Source organism: Anguilla anguilla, chromosome 2 (genome assembly GCF_013347855.1).
Source record: "Anguilla anguilla isolate fAngAng1 chromosome 2, fAngAng1.pri, whole genome shotgun sequence".
Classification (NCBI taxonomy): domain Eukaryota; kingdom Metazoa; phylum Chordata; class Actinopteri; order Anguilliformes; family Anguillidae; genus Anguilla; species Anguilla anguilla.
Window position 1 is genome coordinate 40,669,647 of NC_049202.1, and position 10,769 is coordinate 40,680,415.

Genomic DNA, 10,769 nt, shown 5'->3' on the forward strand with positions numbered 1-10,769 from the left:
CTATGTATAAAAATGGCTGTAATTCCTACATTGTTCATACAATATTTTGGACAAAACCCTTAAATTAAAGCTGAAAGTCTAAACTTAAACCACATCTTGATTGTTTCATTTCAAATCCATTGTGGTGGCGTACAGAGCCAAAACGATGAAAATTGTGTCTCTGTCCAAATACTTACGGACCTGACTGTATATTTTATGTTGAAAACAATTATAATTATTAAATTTTTATGCTTATTTTGTAGCTTTTTTCTGCCACTACAGGAAGTGACAAAATTAAATGAAGTGAGGAAGTATCGCATATGTATCTTTTATGCGTTTGCTCTATTGGGAGGGACATTGGCTTAAAGAACTGTGGATCTTTCTTCTCACTGAAATTAGTATAGAACCATCCTGCTGGTGTTGACCATCTTACAACCATACTTTGTTGATTTACCCTTCCAATCAGAGCTCCATGAGCAAGCAAGCATTTTTTACCTGTTGAGACAGGGCCTTAACGTTCTTGCACCCATGAACCCTTATAATACTTTTTCCCCCCAGTATTCACTCTATGAAAAACAATCTCTCTCCATCACTGACTGGGTAATGTATTCTAAATATGTTCCCATTACACTTCCTTTAAAGATTACTGGATGAATACAGGTGTCAGTCAGTGTTCTTTCATTTTTAACAGTCTAGCTGAACCAGGAAAGATTAATGGATTAGCTAGCGACTATTGGTGTGAATAAATTCACCATCTGTATCTGTATCTGTTCAGTCCGCAAAATTATCTGTGTCTGTTGTCTGTATTTGGATAGAAACTGGAAGTTGCCATGGTCTGAACTGGAAGTGACTCAAAATATAAATAGCCAGAAGCTACACTGATAAGGAATCTTGGTTTCTGAGACATTTTTACAGAACAATAAGTGAACTGTACTGATGTTTGAAAGGAAAAATGACATGAGTCAAGGTGGTGAAGTGCAAAGAAATTATGTTGCTTTTCATGGTGGGTTCACGCAGTGTGTCATACAGTAGTTCTTAACAACAAGGCTAAGTGTTTGTCATGGAAAATATTGTTGAAAAATCACAAAAAACTGAAAAAGAGCAGTGACAACAGTTGAAAAAGTTGTTGAAAATCACAAAAAACTGAAAAAGAGGCAAAAAAAACCCCATTCATTTTTTTAATTAAACTAATATATATCATGTGCAACAGCAGGAAACTATTGAAATAACATGCACAACTGTGTTAAAAGTTTTTTTTTTTTTTTTTAATCTACAAATTCTGTTGGGATCATTACATAGCATCGGATCAAGAATTGATTTCCCTCCTGTGGGCTGACTGACATACTGAGCCAAAACAAAGTCATTTATAACATCCAAAAATTCTTCCTCACTTTTTCCTTGTCCTGTCATATATTTCCAACTAATAGCAGGGTAATTGAAGTCACTCGTAATAATAGTCTCACCTTCCTGACAAGCGTGTTTTATGCTTTCAAAGAGCATTGAATTCACATTACTGTCTGAAGATGGTGGCTGGTAACATGCGCCTAGCATAAGGCCCTTTTCATGTTCCCTTAGGTGTCTAATCTAAATATCCTCACTAGGCATGAGCTGGTCAGTTTTTGGAACATTTCCTGCACATTAAATTTTTCTTTTGCATAGAGTGCTACACCCACACCTCTCTTACTGGATCTATCCTTCCTAATGAGTTTGTACCCATCAATATTATATTATATTATAATCCCCATCCTCCTCCCCAAGCTATGTATCTATAATACCAACTATGTCATATGCTCCATTATTCATAGCAGCCTCAAGTTCAAAAAAATATTTTTTATGTTTCTAGCATTTAAACAAAGACTTTTTTTTGTTTACTCTACACATCCTTTCCCATTCCCTCACCCCCTGCCATCCCAAGCCACCATTACTAAAATTTTGCTTTAAAAAGATTTAATTGGTGTTCACAATATTATAGGTAGCCTTGACTGCTTCCATCCAGGCAGTCTGCATCTCCATATCCTTTTTACTCAATGACCTCCCTGCCCCCCAGTCCCTAGTTTAAATAATCCTGTGCTACCCTAAGCATACACTGGCCCAGTGCAGCAGTACATCTCTGGTTTGGGTGCAGCCCTTCACATTTGCCACTCATTTCCTGGAACTACAATCACGAATTGTGGAGTCCAGCAAGCTGGGTCTCGAGATCAAGTATCTTGCTCTCAAGGTTCTCAATCAGCCAGCATTGGTGACGGACAAACGCCCCCTGGAAATCGTTTTCCAGTAGCGTGATCATCCTTGCAACCCTGACACAGATTTGGCCACATTTTTACTCCCAATCACCCTATCTCTCCCTAAGTCAAGTAAGTTACTGCAGAGATGCTGACACCAAGACCACAATTTAAAAATGCGTGGGTAGCACCGGACAAATGGCAGCAGAATTCGGAGAGGGAAAGTAAAGGCACTTTTATCTAACATTAAGCATTGAATTAATAACATGAAAAAGAACTACCAGTTGCAGAATCAATCAGGTTATAACTAACTAATGTAGCTAGCTTTTAATAAATAGCAATAACTGAAGGAACCCTTGTACTAGGTAATATTTTATTTAGCTCCAGAATCAGATGATAATAAACTACAACTACAGCTCCTGGGGAGGTGAAAAACCACAAAAGCCTCAGCTAGAAGGTGGCCGAATTAGATAACCAGCTACTTTGGATAGCCAAGCGCTTAATGGAGGAAAAATAGCATATCTTGAATTATGATAGTAGCTCACACATTGCTTAAAAATTTATAATAAAAATCAGAAATATAAGCCTTGATGTTCAGATGGAATCATTATGTTTTGGGTTTATTATTTTTGAGGTTCTGAATAAAAAATTTGGATATAGTCAATGCAGAAAATGTTCAACAAAAAGATAGAATTCAGAGGATTTAGGTTTTTACTTTATTTTAAAAAATTTAAATTTATCACCAACAGCAGCTAGCTACTTGGATTTCTGCTTGTCTAGCTAGTGATATATGTTCCAAATTAATATCCAAAATATTAAGTAAATATAATTCTAATCAGTTTAAATAGACCCTGCTGTTATGTTAAATAAATAAACGTGTTTTATAATTTGTCACACTTTTTGCTGTCAGCAAAGGAATGTGGAAAAACTGGACCTGAGCAGGTGCAAATCCATGATGCACCGACCAAGAACAGTGTGAAAACTACGCTAGGCTATAATGTACTGCAGGAGAATAACACTGTCACGAACAACTGACAGTCTGCAGGCTTTAAGTTACAAACTTGGTAAAGAGATTAGGTTTGACAAGAAGTTCTTGTTCTTGCGTATTTCACAAATCATGGAAAATATGCCACTTGTGACGGGCACATTTTTTGAGAAGAATGATATATAATACTGCACACAATGCAGTGTTTTCAATGAGATAATCTGTTTCAACTAGGAAGAAAAGCTGCAAATGACATTTTAGAGATTGCAAATATTTTTGTTCATTTCCTCATTTCATAACGTTTGCACAAATGACGTTTCTATAAAATTTTCCTTTATTATGAAACATGTGCAGGCATGTGACTTTTAAAAGATTGTTCGAATAAGTTTTAAATTAATCACACTTTTTTGCAAAAACACTAGCAAAGGGAAACAAAGAACAAAGAAATGAATGAATAAAGAAAATCATAAATAAACAGATCAATACATAATTAAATTACCAAGGAAAAAGATAGTTTGTATGTATTTTTCCTTTTAATATATTCTGTATTTATTTATTTTTGCATTTTTTCATTCATCTATTATTTTTTCCGGTGTTATTTTTTTCATCCATATAATAATGAGGAGACTGTCAACCAACTTCCATTGGTTGATAGACATACTTCACATCACAAGTGATGTTAGTTAGTTAACTAAACTGTTATTTTAGTAGCTATTCGTAGCTTAAACAGAGAGGTAAATAAGTTGCCACCTCATGCAACGGTCAGTGACATCACCAGCAGTCTCAAGAGGGCAGGGGTGAAAATATCACAAGCCACCATATTCCAAAAAATACAGAGATGAGCCAGAAGAGATGCAGAGCAAAGTTTTATGGACTGATGAGACCAAAATAAACGTTTACCAAAGCTATGGAAGACTGAAAGTGTGGAACAGGAACAGTCCATGATCCAAAGCATACCACCTCATTTTTTCGAAGATACAAAACAGATACATCTGTAGTTTCAGGCGTGGCACTGTGGGTGGGCTTAACAGGCCTGGGCCCACGCACATTTACCCCTGGCCCTGCCTAAAATGACAAAACTTTTGTTTTGAATTATTTTCATTAACATTTAAATGCCCAATAAAGATGTAAAAATCTCCCCTCCCTTTCGAAAAAAATTAAAAGATAATGTTTTATTAGGCTAAGATCTATTTCTTTCACATATACAATTTCACATTTCTGGGTATGGAAACTGGATGTAGGGGTAACTTTCTACCTGTAGCTAAGTTCTGTTTAGGTCTTCATGGAAAATGGTTGAGTTCAGAAGCAGTCACTGAAAGTAGAAAACAATTAAAGTAGAAACAACCCTTGAGGATGAAAGCCAAAGAAAGTTGTAGATAAGGGCTATTAGGAAAGATGAAGAAAAGAGGTTTGTAGGTAAAAAGGCAGCACTTTCACGCAGTAGTAGTTGGCTGCATACACACAACCCTGCATCAACAAGCACCACTACTAGTTTGTATGTATATATAAAATCTTAGACGGCAAATTGCTTTTAAAGGAAATATACAGACTGGTTACAAATTAAAGAAAAAACCTAAATAAATGAGTGGAGAAACACAACAAATGCAGATGCTTCCACACAGTAGTACTGCATGATAAAATTAAGCAAATAACATTAGGGATGCACCGATTGATCGACTAGTGATCATTATCGGCCGATAATACTGCATAATACTATTTGAAAACAACCGATGATCAGGTCTGATGTCCTGCAAGCAAAAGGAAAAAATAGTCTTTTTATTTTTAATAAGTTTTTTAATCGGTTTTCATTTACCAATCAGATACAGAATAATTGCATTATGTAGTGTTTCCCCTATAATTGTACAGAAAAATGTTTAACAATGCCTTTAATGTGGTTAGATTTTGAATAATGACCCCACTGATTTTGGTGAAGTGTTAAGTGCAGGCACAAATGTGCGTAAACAGCGTCAAATTATGAAAATAATTTCTGACTTCTGAAGAAGAAAAGTAACATCACTGAACTGTAAGTGCACTTTTGAAACCATTTAATAGCTCTGTATACTCTGATTTTGTATATGTGTTAAACGTTAAATGACCTGTTAAACAAAATTGGCATCTGGGCTCACTTTATTTTTGTGTGTGGAACAACCATTGTAATTACATTGCAGGCAGAACATTCAACCTCCCTACCTTTGTTTACAAAAATTCAGATTTTTAGATCTTATATTGTTCATTGTGTTCTATGCCAGTCATCCTCCGTGTTGGAGTTTTTTCTCATTTAGGCCATGTTCACATTGTTGTAAAATTTCTTATCATGAAGAATGCCTGACTAGTCTACATTCTGGCCAGGTGAATGCAAGCCAAATCTTTTTCTGTTGTTGTCACAGCACTTTTGACACAAACAACGCCAGAAGGCTTCACCTAAATGCAGTGTCATTTCATGTAATTGTGGAGCTTGCTTTCTGTGTGGAACTTGTAGGTAGGCTAATTGGAGACTTCAAATTGCTCAAGTGTGTGAATGGTGTGTGTTAAGTCTTCAATGGAGCGTCTCTTCTCACTGAATGTAACCGCAAATGGGGAAGGAGTGGAATCACCAATGTTGACAGGGGCACTCAAACATCTGATTACAACTGAGAAGGATTGGAGTGTTGACCCCAGCACATTCCGGAATCTGCATACACTGCATGCACTTTGTTTCTCCCAGATTTTAGCAATATTGTTAAAATGAGTAGGCCAATACAAATGACACTATAGGCTATGTTAAGGTTGACAGTTACCATCCAATACTGCTGAAAAATCACAAAAAGCACTAAAAACAGGAAATTGCGGAAATGAGGAAAAAATGGGGAAAGTCACGGAACTTCCAAAAAATGCCAAAAATCATGTTATCTGTGATTTCCGTGATAAACACACAGCACTAATTATGAGATACTTAACTAATTAGGAGGCTAAGACGTCTTTGAAGCTGGCCACATGTATATCCAGGTGATGACAATCCAATAATTTATGAGCCTGTTTGAGAATTCCATTGTAAAATAACATTGAATTTGACATCATTTCTTTCTCTTTGCTCTGCCCACAGTTATTGGAAAGAATGTCGCACAAAAGACTGTGCAGTGTGCTAACATCATACTTTGCAAAGTCACCCTACCGGTCTATCTACCTCACCCCCACAAAAACATATTTGTTTGAAAAATTCCTTTTCACCTATGACTATGACATTGATGACTAACACATGTGAAGTTCAGTTCTTTGAATCATGTACACAATAGGACAATGCAAATTTTCACAAGAACAAGAACAGATTTTAAATACAATGTATATCACTACTGGCATCATTTCTGACATCATGAAAACATGCAACATTAATAGGTTCTCTCTTTGTTCTACAGGTTTGGTACATCTACAAGTCAACACACAGCTACACACAAGCTGATGAGTAGTGGTATGGAGGTGGTATGAAACTACAAAATAAATATAAATAAATAAATACATTGAATCGTAAGTCAAACTTAAGGAAAAATGTTGATTGAATCTAGGCCTTTGTGGGGCAACAGCCTCACTGATAATTCTGTTTTTTCTAAAAAGAATCCTTTCTAGAAGATTTTAATAATCCACTAATTGGCACCAAGGTTACTCAGATGATTCATATGTATTGTTCACCAGATTTATATTTAAATTCAGTGTTTATTTAGATTAAGGCATGGTATTTGCCTAATTTTTACTCTGTAAAGTGTCTTTGTTCTCTGTAAAAAGCTATACAAATAAAATTGCCGGATGGCTCCAGTTGGGTGATGGGGGTATGTGGAGGAGTTGTGTGGCTGAGCCATCTGCAATGTGGAGTCGATACTGTGTGTGTTTTGTTTGTTTACCTGTGTGTGTATGGTAAGCGCGCAATAAAACATGTGTGCGTCCCAGAACTGCAGACTGTGTGGTTTGTGGGGAGAAGAACTACAGAACCTGTTGCAGCAGATTAGTTAGTAGTAGTCAGCAATTGCAACATTACACTTGTTAGTACACTGACAAGCTAATGTCAGGGTACTGACAGAAGCTAGGAGGCTAGGTTTTGTGAAGCAAGCAAATGAAAGTGTGGTTATTTTGTTCCAGCACACAACCCTCTGCTTAACTTTTTATTCATTATTCAGCAGGGTGATTGCAACATTACCCATGCCAACATTAGCTCACTAACTAGTTAACATCAGCTAGTTAAGAACACCTCTCACTAAAATCCTATTGCTTGATAACTGGCGGGGCTAATGCCACTAGCCATCCCACTCACAGTACCTGGCTAGCTGTGTTGATAAACTGTCTACATTGCTGTCTCTTAGAGCAGTAGTTCTCAAGTTTGGTCCTGGGGAAACCGTGCATATGCCGGTTTTAGTTTCAATCACAATTGCTGCCAAAGCCAAAATTTCAACAAGCTGTTACTTTTACTTAATTATACTTTTCATGTTTTGAGGGATTATTTGCCCTCTTAAACCACACTGTCAGAAATAGTTATGCACGCCATGAAGAAAAGTCCCAAATTGACATTGTGCCATACTGCAAACCATTACATAAAGAGAGGTAATTTTCTTTAATGAAAGAAAATCAAATTAAAGACTGAGGTGAATCAACAGGCTCATGGTGAAAGTGTGGACACATAGGCAATAAAACTAACCATTTGGTAGATAATGAAGAAGTCAAACACAAAGCTGATGATAACAAGCAAACCCTCCATTGTGTTAAGAAGATTAAGGATGAATTATGAAAGAATTGGATTCAAATACTTTCCTACACTTTACTAAGTTTGTCTGGTATATTGGAACCTATGACATACTCTCAAAAAGTGCAAACCCCACCTTTCAGTCCTATTGGCAGGCTCAGTTGCACCAGGCAAGATCAACAGAAAAGTATTTGAATCCAAAACAAATACGTATTTGACCCAGGTCAGGTTGGAAAGCAAATTTCAGTTTCCTCAATGTTCCATTATTGCTTATGCTATAGCGCCCTCTTCTTGCAAGAATGTGAGTGACCATTAAAAAAAAAAGAGAGGTCTGATTCAGGACCAAAAATATGTTAGTTTTTGTTACAGCCAATCTTTTGGTCAACTCATGTTAAAATCATGTTCTTCCATCATTTTTTCCCCTTAACCCAATCCTAGATTGTGTAAAAATAAGCTTAAGTGCCATTTCCTTTGTCTATGAATGTATTTCAGTAACAAGGTTCCCACACTTTCAGTAGTCCACTGATTTAAAATTTTATCTGTAATTGAATCTATTAAAATATAACATCTTTCTAAAGGAATTATTTGCAATATTGAACATAAGAGATTAATGCATTAGTGTATCTAATTTAAAGTCGGGGGGGGAGGGACATTAAAAATGTACAGTATTACCTAAAATATTAATACTATATACCATAAAGTATTAATACAGTTGGTACTATTTTTGAACTGCAAATATGGCTGGAACAAAAACCTTTTTTGAATAAAATAATGGATTCACATTTGTGCATGAGAATGCAGAGCAACATGTAGCACCCATTTGCCAAACTGTATTGACAGGTGATCAATTGACCACCCTACGCACCCAAATGAATCCACGTGCCTCGTCATTACCAAGTCACACCTGGCTGCATGCAGCACTTCTTACAGTACTGGCAGAGACTGGAGCTCCAGTGGGCCAATGCATATTTCCCCAATCCACATCTTTTCACATGCACGCACATTTACATGACTCCTGCTCAACTGGGAAATGACTGCCTCACAGCAGGATCTCATAGGGACATTCCTACAAGAATGAGTTGAACAAAAAAAAAAGTACATGTTTTAATTAAATGAAGCACTTCGTGTTTAACTTAGAGCCTTTATCACCTTTATTCACATAAAATTATTCACTTGACATGTTTCAGTAAAAGAAATACTTCTCATCTTTAATACTGATCTAATGGGAGTATACGTATTCAGCATTTAATTGCTTCTTTGTGTGGTATGTCAATGAGAATAATCTGTGTTGCACATCTTTTCTGGTTTTATGGTCATTATTTTGTACAATAACCTCATTCTTCGTAGCTATTCAAGTGTTTCTGCAACCAACTTGGACATTTGAGCTTGAGATGGTCATAATGTTTGTGCTCCTGTGTTTTGGTATTTTCTCTAACAAGCATGTGACTATTAGCCAGTCTTCTCCTTGCTCTCCTCCAGGCCCACCTTTCTCTTCAGATTAATGTACAGCAAGGCGAAGTTGACCAGGTAAGTTGAGACACATACCACACAGAAATCGCCTAAAACAAACACCAGCACTGCTGCTAGATACAAAGAGCCAGCCACAGACACCCAGGATGAAACAACCAGAAACAATGCTGCCCTTTTGGACACTGAATGACCTGCAGACAAACAGAGGGAGATGCACCATGAACTCACACATATGGACATGCAGACACAGCCATCATGTTACTAAGCAATGCGTAGCAAAGAGCATGGATAGGTATACTGGGACAATGAATGCATATCAAAAGTGTGACCAGACTGCACACATAAGCATAGACAAAATACAACATCCACTTCGTTCACAGTGTGGGAACTGACCCAATGCCAACTGCAATGTGTAGAATATGATACCCAGCACACTGTTAGGCTGATTGAGTGCACTGTCCTTTGGTACAAGAAGTTGAACGAGGCCGAATCCACGCCCCCATCTAGAAAGAAAAACGGCATATAAACTAATCACATAAAATGAAAAGGCATCAATTCAATACATACTGAAATTACTGTTACTGAATACATTTAATTGTGTTTGTGTATTTCGCCGATTATAGGCTACAATGTGTTAACATGCAGTCATGGTTTCGGTGCTATAGTGGAGTAGACACGTGGCATTTTGAGTGGGCAGTCTGTAAACACTGCCTTTCCCGGAGAAATTCCTAGCAGAAAACCAATGTGAATGAGCGTGACTCGACCGTTTTGTTAAATGACACGGTAGGCAAAAATGTAAAAAGTGTTCATAATTAACAAATGCATACATTTCATCTACACAATACTTTTAAAAATCCAAATTAGCTTCAAAAAGACACGAAGACACGGATTGAAATGGATAATAATTTCACTACCGGTCCGTTTTGAATATAGTTTCTACAACTTGCCACGTCAGAACAAACTTTTCTAGAGAGTGCAAAAAAACGATGAAAGGACGATGAAATATAGGAAAATGTTACCTTGAAGTGAATACCTTGGAGCAACTGACCGACTGTGCGAGGTCGCACATCGCACGGTATTCTGGGTCTCTCTCTCGTGAAACCTCAACATGCAAGGCATACACCGACAACACCAAACCGAATACACAAAGTCCAAAGCGAGCTCCTCGTTCCCATTTAGGAACTCTCCCGGTAAACCTATTTGATGCCATAACTGTACACAAACGCTATTTCTCGCGGTTCGCAGCTTGTCTACTTCAGATAAATAATTAGAATTATTTCTTTCTCGCCATTTTGGCGACCCTTTTCTAGCTCGTACTTGTCAAACGTACAAAGCTACTTGGAAGCCAACTCGACTAGCCTACGTGTTAAAATCACGACCCTGTGCAATGATTGGACATACAGGATGG

At 37.1% G+C, this 10,769-nt stretch overlaps 1 protein-coding gene across 1 annotated transcript; it reads right to left on the minus strand.

The window, feature by feature from the left end:
- Window positions 1–9,018: 9,018 nt before the first annotated feature.
- vkorc1 (vitamin K epoxide reductase complex, subunit 1) lies at window positions 9,019–10,769 on the minus strand. Its single transcript, XM_035404083.1, has 3 exons — window positions 10,381–10,769; window positions 9,755–9,864; window positions 9,019–9,552 (listed from the first exon to the last, which is right to left on the minus strand). The coding sequence occupies exons 1-3, from the start codon at window positions 10,569–10,571 to the stop codon at window positions 9,341–9,343; spliced, it is 513 nt and encodes a 170-aa protein (XP_035259974.1). The 5' UTR covers window positions 10,572–10,769; the 3' UTR covers window positions 9,019–9,340.

Bases quoted from the DNA above. Each gene is read 5' to 3' on its own strand.
- vkorc1 (XM_035404083.1), bottom strand. From the start codon at position 10,571: ATGGCATCAAATAGGTTTACCGGGAGAGTTCCTAAATGGGAACGAGGA. The intron at 9,865-10,380 runs GTAACATTTTCC...TTTTCTTTCTAG, and splicing joins TCCAAGGTATTCACTTCAAG to ATGGGGGCGTGGATTCGGCC. The intron at 9,553-9,754 runs GTCAGTTCCCAC...GTTTGTCTGCAG, and splicing joins CACATTGCAGTTGGCATTGG to GTCATTCAGTGTCCAAAAGG.